The following is a 19,569-nucleotide window of genomic DNA, read 5'->3' on the forward strand; positions in this document are numbered from 1 at the left end:
GAAATCAATTATATTCTTTATAAGAAGATTGAAAAGGTCCGGTGATGCATGTAGCACATTTCTTTATACACGTTCGTAATAATCTGAAACCATAATTTATAAACTTTAAACGCAAGGATAAGGTGCAAAATAAATAACACTATAGATCTGTATATTTCAACCTTTTATATGCCATGCCTCACCTTAGTCTTTTTAAAATTCTTATGCCCCCTTATGTAACTTATATATTTTTTTTATAATAAAGAGAAAGGGTTAAAGTCGTGTGGAATCCACTTTCGAAGTCCCACTCGTGAGGTGTGGGCTCCAGGTTGTAAAACACTGCTATAGATTATAGTTTAGACATACTTATCTACCTGTAACCCAATACTGGAGATCTTTTGTAGTAAATTACCAATCCAACTCGATGTGACTTATGAAACCGCACAACTGTTCCATACGGAATATCAGTATGAAATGCTTATATCAAAGTTACAGTGGCATTTATGCAACTGCGCGGAATATACCATGAAGAGTTCCGACAGTCGCGCGGCGCATGAGTTATAGTCCTATTGCACTTTAGCCGTTAGTCGAAGTGCTCTTCCGATAATTATTAATTCATTGTTTTAAGTGTGTCGTCAGGACACAAATGTGATAGCTTTAGGTACTTACAGGCTAGATGAAACACTTCAACAGAGGCATGCACGGTGACGCCTTGTCCTTTCTTAAGAAGCCAATCTGGCAGATGCAGCCTGGATTGCATGCAAGAGGGTTCTTGCATTTTGGCGGTGATAAAATAGAGGAGCAGGTGTCGTTGATGCAATCGTTTACGCAGGGGATCAACATCTCGTTCGGTCCGGGACACGACGGTGCCGCGTGGACCAAAGCTAGGCAACACGCAATCGAAAGCAGAATTAGTTTCATGTTTTAATTCCTATCTAACACCGTTATACATTGTTACGCTTATATATAGCCAGTCTAAACATATCATTCCTATTTATCATTTTAATTAATGATGTGTCGTAGCACCTTTATCTTTTTTTAATATTGAACCCATGTGTTAGACTTCACATCATTATTCTAGTGACTAATCCAATGCGAGAAGCATTAGATTAGTTAAGAACTTTTATATGGTCGCCAACTTTCTTTAATGGAAATAATTTTACAAAATCTTGACACATTTTTTAAATTTATTTTTTGCACGTTGACTTTTATTTATGGGACATCCTGTATATCTGTATTACATGGCCACCGAAGACAGGGTAAGACCCATAAAGCAACGGGATACTTAAAAGAAGTAATGCTTCTTCGTCGGTATTGTCATAAAATTCACAAGTTCTAGTATTAGTCGTACGTATAGTACGACTTGACAACTTCAAGAATTACTGTCTGTCTCTCATCTTCACTACACTTGTACTTCTATATAAATTGTTTCCTTTTTTAAATTATTACCTATAGTGTAAAATTAAGTGTAAAAAAAATATATTCTTCGGTGAACAATTTGTACACGGTAAGCCGAGTTTGTGGAAGCTGGTCATAAATCCCCTCCAGCCTAATTGTATTCTCCTTAACACTTTGATATTGAATGAAATCAGGCGTTATTTTGCGGAAGTCCATTCTAAGTAAGAAATGGACCAATATTTAGCCACTTCCGCACATGCAGTCATAGTCGTGTAACAAAGTGCACCGCCCGCCAGCCCGCTGATAAATGGGCATACAACACTCTGAGTTTGGCACTAATCGGTGTAACATAACTCCTGAAGATGCCCCGTGGAGGGGTGAAACACGTGTTGAGTGATTTAGCGGTGGTAGTTGTGTAATTCGCATTGTTTGCCACATGCGCATTTATATTCCTCAATGCCTAAAGACGAAAGTATGTGACCAGTGTGTGTTATCAGAGATGACTTACTGCTTTAAAACATGGCCTCTCACATCAGACCTAATTGGTAATGTCATTTCAACTAGCCATGGAGATATATGCTCATGATTTCTATACGAACTCGTAACGGGAGCGAAGGGAGATGTAGACAAACGAAAGTAATATACTTAGCCTTGCAAACTAGCAAGTTGAAGTAGTGGGCAGATTACATAGCGCGCCGAAAAGATTGCCGAAGGGGCCTTAAAATTCTAGTCTTGACCACGAACCGATAAGCGCAGTTTAGAAAGTTTACCAACTAGATCGATAAATACTGTTATAAAGATCTTCACAAAACTCTGGAAGAATCTTCACAAAAGCTTCAATTATTCCCATTGTAAATCTTTGGGGGAGGTTTGGTTTTGTCCAGCAGTGGACGTGAAAGGCTGGAGTGATGATGTTGCTGACAACAGTTTCTTACATCGCACTGTCTTAAAGTAAATTTAGTTATAATAAGTTTTTTAGTTGTTATATATTTTCCACTAATTTTGTTCTAGCTACTTGTTGGGCGGTAAAGGCTTAATTGTGAACAAAGAATCTTTATATAACCATAAAAAAATACAAATCTCAGAAGCAATAGGCTAATACAGTGGTGATAGCCCAGGTCGTGGATTCGATTCCCGGGGACACACTTTGTGTATTAATTATATAAGATTATCATTGCTCATAATAAGTTTCAAGAAAATGAATAGCAGCGTCCTCTGCGTACCATAATATCACACTTTGATCGTCAACCCTGGCAAGCATTACGATTATGACAAACCTCCCTATAGATATCTTGGAGGGAGGCCTAACGACGAATAGGCTTTGGAAAATCGAATGTTTAACATTTAAATACCATTTATTTTTCTATTTTAGTTTAAACTATTAGAAACAATTGATGTGTTCCAATTTCTTATCACAACAGACTTCGGGATACAGTTAAATTTGTAATTGTCAGAAGCTAGATAATAGCCCGGCTAAAATATTAATTAAACCTTCTTTATATTATCACAATTCCTCGAAAGGTATTTAAAAGAAATTGAAACAATTTAGTTGATTATAAATAGCCTAAATATTTAAAGTTACATTATTTTTTGTAACTGATAGTTGATTTTTCTAACCATGAAAATTAACTAGTAAAAACCAATGTATTTATAAGTAATTAACTGTAAGGTATACACTTTCAACAAAGATCGCCAAGGTGACCGTTCTTCCGCTGCCCGCATCCAGAGATTTCAAGCCAGCTTAACTATGTTCCACCTTGTGGGCTTGTGGGAGCCCACTAATGCCGCGTATACCGGCTGGTGGTCGAACAGCATGAACCTTTAGGCCCATAAAGCCGTCGATTGTATGAGCAATGTGCTACATCAAACAAGCAGTTCTTCGAGTTACGTCGGTGACCACATTTTTAATGTCGACAAATTAAATGACCATAAATATATTCACAAAGTTAGTATTTATTCGCTTAAAATTTTATTAACAAGTGCAATTTAAAAATTTGAAATTTCAGAACGTAAAACATACGCAGAATTACTTGAAATTATCACTTACCATAAATAACTAGACTAAGTAATCAAAAAGTCCAAAACTGGCTTCAAAAATTTTTGATGAAACTGAAATGAAATAATGCACAACTTTTTAAACACTTAAAACACACACAAACTCATTAACGGATAAATAAATATTAGCAACGGAGAGAGCTGTGCTCGAAGTTTCGCTGTCAGATCGAATTAGATATGTGACCTGCAGAAGAACCAAGAATACTGACATTGCTTCAAGATTTGCTCCTCTGTAATTGCAGTGGGCATGTCGTCCGTGCAAGCGTCGGCCATGTGGACCGAAAGGTTCTCGAGTCGCGACCACGAGCCAGTAGACACGGCGAGGGAAGTTCCCCCACAGGTGGACTAACGACATAGTCATGGTTACGGAAGGTCGTTGGGTGCAACTAACCCAAGACCGTTCACCATGGTGATTTTAGAGAGAAGCCTTGGAGTGGGATGTCTATTGGGTGATATAATGTCTAAATTTAACGCAAATCCATTTTATAATTTTAATTTTTTTAAGTACATTCGAAAGTATCATTTAATTATTTTGCTGAAAAAAGATGACGCTGGCAGTTTTAAAACAGTTTACAACTAGACATACTAGAAATAAATGTTTTGTAATTTTTAATAAATAATAAAGTGAATTGTATTAATTAAACAAATTAGGTGTATTTCATAAGCTTTATTCTTCAAATAACTGTATACATATATCTACAAATAAGCGACTAGCAATAGTAATATTTGAAAAGCACAGATTATATTAGAAATTGATTTGATCACACATTTTTAAACTGCCTAGATTAGTCGTTGAATATATTAAACAAAAAAAATGCTTTCAAGTAATTTAAACAAATGAAATTCATATTACATTATTATACAGATATCTTAATAATAAATTCACAAGTTGTTTGTTTTAATATGCACTTACATGTCCAACTTCGGGTATACAAGGAAAAAAATATATCTTTACAAGTATCAAGAATTTTTTTTCACTCATATGCGATTAAATCTTGCATTTTGACTTCTTTATCACCTTCCAGCATTACATCTTATTACCAGTGTATCTGTATAAGTTATGAAATAATTTATTTTATCTTTTATTTATATCATACACAAGTTATTTGAGGGTCAATGGTAATAAAAAATAGAAACTATGAGTAGTTTTAGGTATTAGGAATATGTTGTCATCTACTTTCCGAATAGATAGAAGTATTTAATGACATAATCTAAGGAAAAACCAAATTTATTACAATTTTAAATAAACATAATATATTAATAAATACAAAAGTAAACTACAAATTCGTTTTGATAGTAAAAAAATTTAAAAGAATTAATGTTATTCGATTCATTATCAAAAGGCTTTCTAGAGAGTGATTGGTTATTGGTGTAAAAACTTAAGAAGTGTTAATATTAGCTCATTTGCTGTCAATTATTGTAGAGTACACCCTGTTAAAAAAGAAATGATGATTTCAGAAATACGCCTTCAAAATTCAGAATACTGCCCATTAAAATCAATTATTGCTTATTCTTTGTCCCTGCAGGTTTTGTACTATCAGAAATAATGAGTCCGTCACATTTTAATAAAAAAATGAATGTAACATTTTTAAGAGTGATTACTTTATACAGGTTAATTGGAAACAGGTGTGAAAGCTTGGAAGTCATCATCAGTATTATGTCAATACGGTAGAATAGACTTTCAAACTGTTTGGTTGTATATAGCCTATGTCTAAGAAAAATTAAATAACTTACAAAAAAGCTTGATCACTACGGTGCTAAAAGCTAAATTTTATGCTATATTCAAGACACTAAAACTACTTTTACCCTAATATATCTAATTTAGCAACAATCTAAAAACATTAATAAATACAGAAATGCCGCTACTTCTAATTATAGAAAGATAAAATATGCATGCAGCGTGCGGTCAATTGGATTTATAAAAGTGAAAAAGGGTTTAGTTTATATCTATTGTAATATTGTTTTATCTTTATGACAGTTAAAATCAGTTTTTTGTCAGAACGTTACCCTGTTACAACTATTTTTATTTAATGTCTCTATAGATAATTTACCACTGATATATTTGATTCTCACTTTAGCTTTAGTTAAAATTAGCACTGGGGAAACTAATCTGGGATTGAAAATAAAATATAGTCTTGTAGCGACCACATCTGGCTGCAAAGATAACTGTACTGTACTGTATCTGTAGAAGTTTCTGCTGTTAGCCTTGCGGCTTTTACAGCTTCATCTGTATGAGTTCACGGAACGGAGGGGTCCGTGGAAAGATAACTTCGCGCTACAAAATTAATGTATACCGCTTGTGTGCGACAGAGAAAGATATATAATCTTCCTTTGTCGCACACATCTTCAATCGCTCTCATACAAACGACACGTGATTGGCTGTAAAGTAAGGATTCCGATTGGTCGCACAAAAAAAGTAAGTTCTAGAATTCGTTAACATAGTTTTAAGTTTTGGTATAAATATTGGTTTTTAGCAAAAAAAATTCAGTCAGTTATCTGCACTCGATTTTTTATTTTAACTCTAAGAAACATTCTGCCAGAGTCGTAAAATTATTTATCAAAATGATCTAGGATCCCGTAACAATAATAATCTCTAGGAATATTGGTTAACATACGATAAAAAATTATTAGTAAAACTTAAAATTTAAACGACGAGGGTCGGTGTTTGCAGACTCCGCGGTTGCGAGGGAACAAGGCACTGAAGCCTATAACCTCTTTAAGGTAGCAAAAGGTCAAAGACTTCCTAGGGAGCCGCGGATACCTTTACCTGATTTGAGTGAAGATTGTTGTCAAGACGCTCTATCGTAGCATTTTGAGTTACAAAGTTAACCATATTTTTTTTACTTTCTTTCATTCTGTCCTCATTTATCATAAACTAGGTCAAAACATATTTAGCTGACTTACTTCGACAAAACCTTGTTTTGTCTAATAATTGTTATTTTCATCTGGTATTTATCTTATTTATTATGTTTTTTTTAAAAAAGGAGCATTGGATAGTTCCAGTTTTAACAAAGATATTAAGTAAAGGTTAGGTTCTAACGAAAAACTGCTTTCAACTATAAAATCTAAATCTAATTCATGCTATACGAACATCTATAATAACTACCAAATTCCATACCAGTTCTAACATGCATTCATTTTGAAACATATATTCAAATTTTGTTCAAAGTAAATTTTACTTAAATTTCAGTTAAAAAATGCTTTAACTTGAAAACAAAGTTTAAAATTTAACAAAAGCTTTCTCCAATTTAGAATTGAAAACGTTAATCAAGACTAAATTTAAAAAATAAATTATAAACGTTTTACAATTAACATCAAAACCAGGCAACACTTAATTGTATTATATCAAAAAGAACAATTAAAAATTTAATTGATGACTATAATACTAAGTATTACTTAATTATTTTATTCGCATATTTATTGTCATATTTTGGAAGACATAACGCCGCCACACAGAAAAAAAACACAGTAAATATGTTAAAAAATATATTTTTAAAATTAACAAAACAATCATTCAGAAAACATATTCTAAAAATCAATCGTCATTATTTATAAAGCGTTCGGATATAAAAATGTTACAACAGAAAACTTGTACGAATTATACATATATAATATATATATAGCATACTCTAAAAAAATCATAGCGTGATTAATGGAAAAAAATAATATCACTACTTTACGATGGCAACATTCAATTAAAAAATAATAATTAAAAGCAGTGTTTTGAAATCAATGAAAAAAAAATTACTTAATGTAAGTACATTTAATATGCAACATTTAGGTTAGCATGTATTGTTAAAAAAATAGATCAATATTAAAATTGAGAAGAATTTAAATAAATAAATGATTTAAATAATTACATTTCCAATAAATGCCCTAAACATTTATTAAGTACTTAGTACTCCAACTGATAATATTTTCATTATACTGTATTCACTAGAAATAGCTAACTGTGCAACTTGTAACGACACAAGGATACGTTTACAAGGGGACAAAATGTCAATCTACATCTAGAAAAATAAACATATTGTTGTTTCTTCTACAGACAGAGTCACAGAATCTATTATTAATGTAAGATACTCAATGACAGTGAATCTAAGAAAGATTTTTTGAATCACATTAAATAATTGACTTATTACTTCCGTACCTTTTATAAAAGTGGCCACGTGTAAACGCATTTTAACATTTAATTTAATTAAATTATCTGTCCCCTGCTTACAAAGGCACAGCACAGAGCGAATACAGTATGTTTTTTTTAATTTATAAAATTTTTTTAATAGCTTTAGTTATTTACTGCCAGCAACCTATATTTTGATAGGTAATACGAAAAATTTCGTTTACGTTTTTACTTTAAAAAAAAGATTGAAAAAGCTTCAAAGGAAATTTCAATTCTAACGTAAGCGCAATGATTTCTTAATAGAATGCAAAGCATTAAATAAATAAATTATCTCATAACGAAAATCTTAATTTTTTTTTTCGCTCAAGACTCAAATGATCATTGTCGGGCTATATATATATAAAAAGAGGCATCTTTTTATATATATTGACAAACATACATTTGGGATTTGGCGTTAAAAATACATACGTAGTTTCTGTAAGGCTTCTTTCAACCGATCAGTGTGAAAGCAGCTTTCTAATTTACACTGGTTACAGTGAAACCCGCTTTCTAATTGACATCCACAACGAGTCAATTTTTTCTTAACGTGATTATAATATATCTAGTCAATATGGCTTGGAAGAAATTTTTTATGGAAATTCGATTTACTATTTAATTTTTGTATTTTCTTTATTGGTCCGTCTATGTTATATCTCATCACTTCTACGATGTACATGCTCTAATCTTTCCCAAAATCAATTTAAAAAAAATTTAAACGCCCAAATATTACAAGCCTAAAAATTAATCTTAAAATAAATTTAAGAATTTAGCCTGAAAAGCACATGGCAAAATCAAAGCAATTTTCACCATAATTCAGCAGTGCTTAAATAAGTACAGGACAACTATCTACAGAGATCGGATATTAGGAATCATGTTTACTTAAAGGTTGCCTTACTATGGAAAGCACTTTTATTTTTATAAAATCTGAGATGTGAATGTGCAAATGAGACGGACATCTATAACTGCTTGTGCGCAGTTAGAGGCAGATCAATCCCAGTATGTCCACGGCTGGAAATAGACCTCCCAAAAAGATTTCCATTTACCAGGGGTAAACAGTCAAATTAGATAAGTCTAAGTTTAAAAAACGTCCATCGTGAATATTTTTTACATAATGTATATAAAAATAGAAAAAATATAATATATACAAAAATGAAAAAAAAACTTGCTGTGAAAAAATGTAAAGCCCTATCTAAAACTAGATAAGGGTGTACGAGTATTTCAAAAAAAAAAATCATGAATATGTCATACTGCCTTAAGATATATGTCTACCAATGCCGTAACAGTGAAACCTTTTTTCGTCTGGCATCAGATCGAGTCAGAGGTTATTAAAACTTTAGATGAACAAAAATAGCTGATGTAGTCAATCGAAATGACAAGTTGAAAACTCACTTGTACGGACACACTACGCAGAACATAAGTTCGCAAATTTAAAGCAGTATTTTGCAACCTATGTGCCATGCCCTAAGCCTTTCTAAATTTCTTACGACTACATGTGTAACATACGTAATTTTTATATTAAACAGAAACGGTTAAAGTCGTGTCGAGTTCACTATTTAATTGTCCACTTTTGGGCGTGGTTCCCACGTTCGGAAACACTGGTTTAGAGATCTAGAGAGACTTCTGTCCGCCAATCGCAGCGCAGGAAGACCACCCGCAACATGAACAGCTGACTTTGTTATAATCGGCGGTTATTTTGAAAATCTATGAGGGAAGCATTGGACGTTTTTTAGAAATGATAATGTACGCAAAAAAGTCGCCTTCACAATTTTTTATCCAAAAAAAACCTTTAGGTAAAAACGAATCCGAATATCTCTAGTAATCTATGAATTTAAGTAACAGCTAACAATTAAAACGAATTAAGAATAAATTTTATAACTAAGTTATAAAGCATACGGTAAGGTAACTCAGAGCTAGCATGTGAGGGCCGCTGGGAAACATTTACAAGTTTTTTTTTTAACATAATATCCGTTCTTCTACGGTTATTATAAAAGAACATTAAATAAAACCTCAAACGATAAACACAGATAATAAATGTTACAAGTTAAAAAAACTGTTAAAATCAATTCGATCGCAATTTTAAACACACTCCAACCGACCCAAAAAATTTAAAAATATATAACTTAAGTTATAAAGATTTCTCTGTCTTTTCCATAACTCATTGGTATGTTGTCAGATTTCAATGTAACCCTGAAATGTTTATTCGTCGGTATATACGATACGATTGTTGTTTCGTCGCCAGCTGAGTAGCTCGTCCAGGAGTGCCTCGAGCAACGGATTCCCTCCCAGATGCGCGACCTGAGAGAAATAAAAAATGTTATAATAAATTTCATAGTAATGTAAGATAATTATATAACACATCTTGGATTAACCCTTTCGCAATGAACAGCGCCTTTTGGCGCTCGGCTATAGACGCTTTTTCTCAACGAATAGCGCCTTCTGGCGATCGGCTATAGACGCTTTCTTTCAGCGAACAGCGCCTTCTGGCGCTAGACTATAGACGCTTTTTCTCAGCGAACAACGCCTTCTGGCGCTCGGCTACAGACGTTTTTTCTCAACGAACAGCGCCTTTTGGCGGTCGGCTATAGACGCTTTCTTTCAGCGAACAGCGCCTTCTGGCGCTCGGCTATAGACGCTTTCTTTCAGCGAACAGCGCCTTCTGGCGCTAGACACGCTGCACACGCTTCCTGTGAGGACATTTTGTCACATAACCAAATACGTGTCGTTCGTACAGATAATCTACTATCGCGGCAACTGCTGAGAGAGTAATTCATTTTCAGGCGCTCTGCAGCGAAAAGGGTTAAATAAGAAATTATATTTACCCATATAACACGTAACTTTCATAACGCGTTTTCATATTCATTGTATAAGAAATGTTACATTTCTCTTTTGCATCATGTTAGACATTGGAGACGATATCAACGCTTGCTGCAACAGCGCTCATGCCTTTCTTACTTGTTTCCTACTTCTGCGCTTTGAAAGGCGCGGTACATAGCTTATGATAGCACAGTAGTTTTATGTTTTTGGCAGAGGAATTGTGATCATGGAGAACAAGAGGGATTTAGAGGAAAAACGCAGTAATATTATATAACAGGGGTGGCCAAACTAATTGATAGTTCGAGCCATTTGTTCGAAATTTGAAATTTTTCACGAACCGCAATTTAATACGTATTTAAAACTTTTTTTATCAAAATTATGTGACGAAAGTATAAAATACGTGTGTTGGAATTAGATATATTGGCACACGTATATGACAGCACTCCTGATAATACTTAAGACGTCGGTTAGTTAATTATGATCGGTGTTTGGATTTCGCTAATTTTATGATGGAATAATAATTATTATTCACACCAGTAATTGGTTTCGATTTTCCAGCAGCTGACATAGGTAATATAAATTTAAATATTGGATTAATTCGACAAACAATTGGAGACAAAACTAATCGTTCAAAGATCTGCATGTGGCTCGCAAGCCGCAATTTGGCCACCTGTTATATAATTTCAGTACAATCATGTGAACAGAAAAGATCACCCACGTATTTATTTTCTTGGATGACATAAAAGAAACACCAGGTTAAATACCCACCTCTGCTCTGGCGTCAGCGTCCAGCGCCTCCAACGCGTCCCTCGTATACTTGAAGCTTCCCAATCTTTCCAACAGCGAGACACAATATCTTTTCACTTCCACGTCACGTGTTCGCTGTCGCAAAATGTCTGAATCGACTGTTAAGGAACTTGCTTTACGGCTCAAATATGACATAATTACATAGACATTTATTTCACACCACAACAACACACACAATTAAAATTAAAACACAATTAAAACTGTAGATAATAGCTACAATAAAATAGAATATGTCAAAATAAATAGATGCATGTATAATTGATGTATAATTTATTATTAATCATGGCCCTGCAAACTGTAATAAATTTACGGGGATATCTATTTTTAAAAGAAAGGCGTATTTTATCTTTGAACCCAAAACAAGCCCATACAACGAATTACTTCATAGTTCTTAGAAGACACTTGCATTAAAAGAATAAATTTTAGAAATGAACCACAGCAAAAAGGAAAGGCAGTGTGTGGGATGCCACCTATATTAGTATAGGTGGCACACATATACTCTTAACTTAATGGGTTGTGTTAAAAAAAAAACCTTAACTTTTTTTTTCCATTGTGGCAATGAAAGAAAAAATGGCCAGGCTAAAAAAATTGTTAAATAATATAATATACCCAATCCAATCCAAACATGAACTTTAAAAAAATTGTATGTCTATCTATTCTGAACAATGGAATGAATTTTAGACGTTGCATTAAAAAAGAACAAACAACTTTTGAAAAGGATACGCAGGACTTGGTTATCGGCGTTCTGGTTCCTGATGGCGTGAACGATGGGAAAGCTGAATTTTCCCTCCGTTAGATCTTCACAGTAGCTTTTATTTTCAGAGTACTGAAAAAAAAAACCAAAAACATTAAAAATGACACTACACAAATAATACACACGACAGTAAATATTAATTATATTCTTACTAATGATAAAATGAATTGAGGTAGCTCAGCAGTAGAGGACTGTTACTTGCGATAGGTCGCGGGTTCGATTTCCGGGGAACAATCTTATATAATTCACACTTGTATTAGTTATATTGAATTGTCACTTCAGAAAGGGCAGCATCGTCGTGCGTAACATAACATCACGCTGCGATCGCCAACCCACTTGTTAAGCGTGGCGATTGTGGTATAGCCACCACTGATACCTTTGGGGGAGGCCTGTACTTTGCAGTGAATGTCCTTTTGCTGAAAGGAAGAAATCGTGATATATCGATGTACCTCTTGTAAACATAGGTTGCAATAGTCGTCTCTGATTTGGAAGTAGAGGCCAAGGATCGACGACAAGCGGCTGAAGTCAGACTTGTTGTTACTAAACAGCTGCATCAGACGGATGGCGAGCATGAACAGACCGCCTGTCTCTGTAAACAATAATTTATTCATTGATATAAAAAATAACTGCAAGATATAGGCTTTAGATAGGCCGGTCTTTCAGTGTCCGCATTCAGATATTTCCGACTGTAACTATGTCGTCGGTCTACCTGAGGAAGCTTACGCTACGTCTACCGGCTCATAGTTCCAGAACCTTTTGACCCATCAGACAGTCGATTGCGGATTGACGATATAGTGAAGGTCATGGGAAGTCGTCGTCAAAGATCGGTAATCGTGGCGTTCTTTGGTGGACGCCTATTCCTATCTATATCTAATGTAAGAAAAAAAGCTAATGGATTCAGGCGTTATTTTGCGAAAGTCCATTCTAAGTAAAAAAAAGGACCAATATCCCTTAAAAAGCATAATGGTGAAAAACTGCAACATTGCAAACTGCAACAGTGCGAATTACACAACCACCACTACTAAATCACTCAACACGTGTTTCACCCCTCCACGGGGCATCTTCAGGAGTAATGTTACAGCGATTAGTGCTCTGTGTCTGGCACTATTGCCGCATGCGCATTTATAAGCGTTCTGGCGGGCGGTGCACTTTATTGCACGACTACTACAGCATTGACAGAAGTAGCTATTTATTGGTCCTTTTCTTACTTAAGAAAAAAAGAATAATAATGCGCAAAACGTATAATTTCCCAATTTTTGTTGATAAAAAACGTGTATATATATATAAATGTTTTTTTTTGTTTATTACTTTTGTATGTTCCTGTCCGTTCATTACTGAGTTATCTTAGAAATACTATAGTTTAAATATTCTTACCGAATTTAAAATCTCGAAGCCATATTTTTAAAAAAGTTTAAAAAATAAATACACTTTATAAAGTTGACGTGCCTCTTAAAAAGGCCTAAAGTAATTCTGAAGAGAGGACATTAGCTTCGGCTATCATTTGAGACGCATTATACGTTTCGACATGAGGGTGTCCGAAACGACCGGAGTAAGGCTTCATGTCTTCATAGTAGACCACGGGTGTTGTGACTCAATCTCGAAAGGGATCTTAAACTATGAATAAACTTACTCTTAATGGTCATCTGCTTGTACTCCTCTTCGGAGGGGCACTGGAAGTTGTCTCTCCAGTAAATTTCCATACCCTGTCCTCGATGCAGCTGAAGAAGCTGCTCTGTGTATACGGCTGTTGCCTGGAATTCGATTGATGTCCGTGGTAGTAACATAGTATTATATGTCAAAGGCTGTATAGTATAATTAGTTCTGAGTATTTCTTATTTTTCTTGGATCATCAAACTATTCACTTTGATTTTGAGATAGAAGGACGCTGAAGTACCCTAAAGCTCACGCGATTTTCGGCTCAGGTCGTTACATTAAATATTCTTTAGAATTACGACGTCAAGTTGTTCCTATGGGCTACTGAGAGGAGGGATCAGCTTGGGCTGTTAAAAGTTTGACCATTCGGAGGTACTGGAACCACAGCGAGATCTGTAGCTATTATCGGAATATAAAACACTCATACTACTTAGGTTTTGGTCATCACTGGCAATCTTTTAGTCGCTCAGCGAGCCATAGAGGGATCGAAACCATAGAAGATTTGTATACGAACGAAAGTATATAGCCTAGCGCATTAGCAAATTGAAGTAGCATCGTCAAAAGCGCGTGGAACTTATGGCCACTGGGGCCTTATGATTCTAGAGTGAAGACCAGAGACCGTCTGCCTTAAGGAGGTCAGACAACCTTGTTAAAATCGCCCAAAGACACTGGATGCGGGCGATTTGAAAATCTATAGGTGATATATAATGATGGTGGGGGTGTCCAATGCTACTTAGGAAACCGTTCTTGACTGCTCTAAGACTCAATCATATGAATATGTCGCCTTCAAATCGTCATGTACGGGTGGTAATGATATATTGACTACGATAATACGATTATTAAGGGTTTGGCGTATTATTGTGCAACTTCGCATACCTCCGGATGTCCCAATTCCAAAGTTTTCTCGAGAGCCATTATCATAGCGTAGTTGGCCGCATTAATAGTGCTTGCGATACCATAGATGGAATGTGCGACGGGAATTCCCCGTCTGAGGATGGAGTTGTCTTGGATGTCGTCCACACTGCGGACAAAGGAGAACAATGTGCGATTAGTTACTGTCGTGACGAATAAGAACCTAACAAATCGGTTACCCAGTTTTAATGCTAACATAAATCTAATTCTATGAATTTATTCATAAAATTTTCACTTTCCTATACGCCATTAGAAAAATGCTAAAAAGAGCCCATTTTCTAAAAAACAAAAATTAAATTAAATTCGCCAATAATGACAATGTTGATTATGTTACTAGCTGGATAGCAAATGCCGTGGTGCTTAAAAACGTTCCAAATTCAAATGTTTTAGTGCAACAATTTTAGAGAATGGTGTTATAGCGGTATAGTGATGGTTTTAAAAGAGAACCTGACCTGATAGGTCGAAACTCGCTCATTCCAGTTTTGTTTTATAATTTATACAAATAACCTTCACAGTAAAAGAACAGTAGTTAGAGCAATGTATACCCTATTTGTATTCTCTGTTGAATATTTCTAGACTTTATGCATAAACAAAGATAATCTTCACAAAAAACATCCAAGTATAAAAAATATAAGCGAATCCTAACATAACACCATTCTAACAAAAACAATAACAAGTAATTGCGAACATTAATGCGATGAAACAGTCGTTTTAATTAAGATCCAGTGATAGGGGACATCGTAACAAGCTGAATTTACAAACTTTTTAACAGGAGTTAGACAGCCGATTAAAAGTAGTTAAATTCCTATAAAGTTCTCCAAAGGCTCTATCGCTATTTAAACTTAAAATTATGAAATATGTTACATTCATTTTTTTTCCATCGTAATGCTACAGGCCAATCACTTCTATCAGACAGTCTGCTGATATAGATACTAAACAAAAATTAATTTTAATATGTAGTAATCTAAGTTATAAATAAGTTTCTTCCTATTATATTATCATTGCGTTATTTATTGTTTCTGCAACCACAGATTATTTAAACATTTATTACGACTCAAGCTGGGTTATATCTCGATATATTATAAATACATATTTATCTATATGTAAGAATAAACATTATAAATATGATCATTTTTCAGAATTTCATGTTAAGCTCAATTGGTTACCGATACGGTTTCGTCGGATAGCTCACATCCTTTATCTACTCTGTAATATTCTTTTCACTTCACTCACTCCCTCTTATCTCAATTCAAGATTTCAATTTCTTCGTGATACAACTCATGTTCATCATCTTTGAGATCGTCAGAGAATCTGAAATTAAAAATGCCGATGCATTCTTCTTCGTTTATGGCGAAATCTTTTACTACAAAGGCCGTACGATTGTTGAATGGATGAACCTATTTCTAAGAAAATGGTTAAAAATATTTACAAGACTATTGATCATTTATCTTACTATTTGTCTTTCGCTGTTTGTTAAGTTAAATCAACGTACAATTATACATACATATATATGTATGATTGTACATATGTATGTTTTGTGTATATATACACTTTAACTATATGTTGTTTATCTACTGTTTCCATACTGTGGTTGTCTGGATGAAATTGCCTCGTGTGATATGAACACCCATTGTAGTTTTATCTGTACTATTATTCAATTAGACACACACACACACACCTACATACATACATATATATATTTAACACAGATATGAAAACGGGGGTTAAGGGTGACGGTAATGGTTTTATAGACCTTTTTATTGTCCAAACGGAATGTACTATGCAGATAACCGCAAAACCTTACAATCTTATATTTTATGTATCGACCACTACGGTTAAACTCATTGTTAAACTATGTTCAAATTGCAGCGGAGACGAGCTTTATTGCTGTAATAAAAACAGTTTGCGCTGGCATTGAACAATTAGTTAATCGAAAAGAATTAAGGCGACCAAGCACATGGAAAATTTCAGAATGCACCTTACATTTTTTTTTAATTCATCTTGTTTTTAAGTCTAATTGTTATTATTTTACACGAGTAACTGAATGTTTTTTGTTTTAAATTTTCAAATGTATTGTATAATTAATATCACGGTTAACCCATTGAGAAAAAAAAGGTAACAAGAAAATGTTTTTATATATTGTTTTTTAACCTTTCTGGTCAAAAACCTTCATAAGGTTATGTTATCTACGTGTGTTTTCTTTGTACAATCCAGTATATTTTTATGAATATAATGGGTTAGATAGGGGTCATATATCCTTTGGGTTCTTGAGTGGTGACCATGGGGTGATAGACGTGGCGTGGGTAGACCCGTTTATGAGGATCAACGATGGGAAGTTGCAGCACTTCTGGACATCGTGGCAATCTTTGCCAGATCTTGCCATAGATTCTATGGGAAGCCAAGACATAGGCTTTGCAGTGTGTGTCTTACTTACATACTTTCTGTTGATGTAGGTGGTGTTAGCCAGAAGGCTTTTACAGCTTCATCTGAGCTGAGTTCACGGAGCGGAAGAGTCCGTGAATTAAAAAGTGTAAAGTGTGTGTCTATCGGCGGAAACGATAGTGGTGAATTAGGTGAAGGAAATATAACAGTTAATATTAGCTGGTGCTATTGATGTGAGTAGAATTTTGCAAATGAAAGCTGTGGAAATTTATAATACATTTCGATGTATGACCTTATATCCGATCTATGTATACAAGGCTTGCCATTTGAAGCGAATATAGGCATATATTATAGGATTTAATCTAAAATAAATTAATGGAGCTATAAAAAATTTCACGTACAATATAGTACATAACATTCAATAATTAAATTTGTTTTCATCCGAAAATATAAAATATTAGACATTTATAATATATATTATACATATTATACATATACTATTATTTATTATACATATACTATTACATATTATACATATACTATTATAACGTATAATACGTAGTGGGTTATTAACATGTCCTTGTGTGGTACAAGTCAGTAAGTTGAATTATGTAAGAAAAAATTAGTGAGTTTGAACATGTTAAATAATTTTTTTGACTTGAAAATCTATGATTACATAAAAGCCGTTTTTGTCTACAATTACTTTGATTAAGAAAAACAAGGTTTTATAACTTTTTACTGTTATTTAAAAAGAATGATTTCATGTGCCTCAAAATGTAGTAACAAAACTTTGTGAAACAAAATTTGCTGTATTAAAACATTTGAATTTGGAACCTATTATAATTATGCATCACGACATTTTTGTATCTGTTCAGAAATATAAAGACATTATTAAAATCTTTAATCGTATTGTATTTATTACGCAAAAAAAAATCAAAACCGCTATTTTTTAGTGAGTGTATTAACAATATAACTTGCAAATATTAAATGTTACTTTTATATTATTATTTTTTTTTTCAATTTTGAGTAAGTCATTGACGGCTATATTAGATTAACAAGTTCCATGCCTTCATCTGTCGGGCGATACGACCCCCGCTGCATTTTCCGTTCAGACCATTTGCAGTTCTCATTGAAAAACAAAGGATTCCTAAAAAAATGAATTTTAGGGTCGAATAGATAACTTCATTTCACGTACGCGCGTACGTGATTCATTTTAAAATTTATAACTTTTTCCCCCTAATTATAGCTTTGCAGTATTAAAGTGTAAAGCATACGGCCTAAACGACTTATTTTAATTTTTAAAGTGTGGGTCGTACGACGCACGCGGCTTGAATGAAAAATCTTCGAAAATTGCACGGAACGTCTTAAATTCACAGCCTCCAGTTCTTTTTCTTATGCCACCAAATATAATATATGATGCATTGAATTGCATAATTACAAGTACGTTTTAAAAATTTCCACACTCGCTTAAAAGTGCAAATATCGAAATGATAGTCATTTAGATGACATAATTTAAAAAAATCCATCGAATAACCAGTCTTGTAAATAAAGAAATTTTAAAATGTATGAAATAGTTTTTTATAAGAATTTGCTGTATTCACAGCCCACCTGTATAATGTTTGAATAGAGAAACAAAAACCACAATACGTTGATAATTACATAACTTTTCATTATTCATACGTTAATTTGCGGGAGTGTTATGTTTTGTAGAATATATTGGATGTCATCATAATATCTATTAAGCAACTAATTTTGGATTTATTGCTTACACTTGTTAGTGTAAGGAGGTGACTCATACTTTCACTTACATAAGATTCACGTAAGAAAAATTGCGCTTACGCATTTTCATCTGTACATAAAATCAATAAATAACGTAAATAAGCTCTGAAATACGTTTGTTTTTTTATCTCTATGGGATTGAACAGGCCAATAACTTTGAAGGTGTAAAGTCAGTCAAGGTGAACTACATTTAATATACATAAATGTAATTTTTAAAAAATTACTTTTATATACACAGGTTTTTAAGGGCACTCTGGGAGAAAGGCACCATCTGTGAACTTACATCGTAATGTTTATTTAAAATACACTCTGCGGTGGTTTTACACGGTGACTTTACGAATAATATTCAATGGAATCAGGCGTTACCTTGCGGAAGTCCATCCTAAGTAAGAAAAGGACCAATATTTAGCCACTTCCGCACATGCAGTGTTAGTCGTGCAACAAAGTGCACCGTCCGCCAGCCCGCTGATAAATGCGTATGCGGCAAACACCGATTAGTACCAACAACACTGTGTCACTCTGTGTTTGGCACTAATCGGTGTAACATAACTCCTGAAAATGCCCCGAGGAGGGGAGAAACACGTTTTGAGTGGTTTAGCGGTGGCAGTTGTGTAATTCGCATTGTTTGCACTTTGTTGCACGACTACCACTGCATGTGCGGAAGTGGCTAAATATTGGTCCTTTTCTCATTTAACGATTAAGTCTACACAAACGATATACATATGAATGCATGTATATTATGATGCCCTTTACAATATACACGAAACTGTAATTCAATTAAACATTGATAACGCTCGCGGCACACAGGGCCAAATCGTACTAGCAATGGCGTGCAGCCAGATACAGTCCCGCTTTCTTTACACACTTCACGACACACATA

The 19,569-nt window shown here is 34.0% G+C and overlaps 1 protein-coding gene across 2 annotated transcripts in view; it reads right to left on the reverse strand.

The window, feature by feature from the left end:
• Nucleotides 1-6,997: 6,997 nt before the first annotated feature.
• qm (quemao) overlaps nucleotides 6,998-19,569 on the reverse strand; it is a 38,005-nt gene continuing 25,433 nt past the window's right edge. For both annotated transcript variants that reach the window (XM_068775403.1, XM_068775402.1), the window contains 6 exons: nucleotides 14,493-14,637; nucleotides 13,594-13,714; nucleotides 12,413-12,552; nucleotides 11,933-12,035; nucleotides 11,171-11,298; nucleotides 6,998-9,883 (listed from right to left, as the gene is read on the reverse strand). In XM_068775403.1, coding sequence (XP_068631504.1) covers nucleotides 9,785-9,883; nucleotides 11,171-11,298; nucleotides 11,933-12,035; nucleotides 12,413-12,552; nucleotides 13,594-13,714; nucleotides 14,493-14,637 — 736 coding nt within the window. In that variant the 3' untranslated portion in view covers nucleotides 6,998-9,784. The remainder of the gene's footprint in view (nucleotides 9,884-11,170; nucleotides 11,299-11,932; nucleotides 12,036-12,412; nucleotides 12,553-13,593; nucleotides 13,715-14,492; nucleotides 14,638-19,569) is intronic.

Source organism: Battus philenor, unplaced genomic scaffold (genome assembly GCF_028537555.1).
Source record: "Battus philenor isolate CCGP_79_NKW_IND1 unplaced genomic scaffold, ilBatPhil1.0.hap1 SCAF_8, whole genome shotgun sequence".
In the NCBI taxonomy this organism is placed as follows: domain Eukaryota; kingdom Metazoa; phylum Arthropoda; class Insecta; order Lepidoptera; family Papilionidae; genus Battus; species Battus philenor.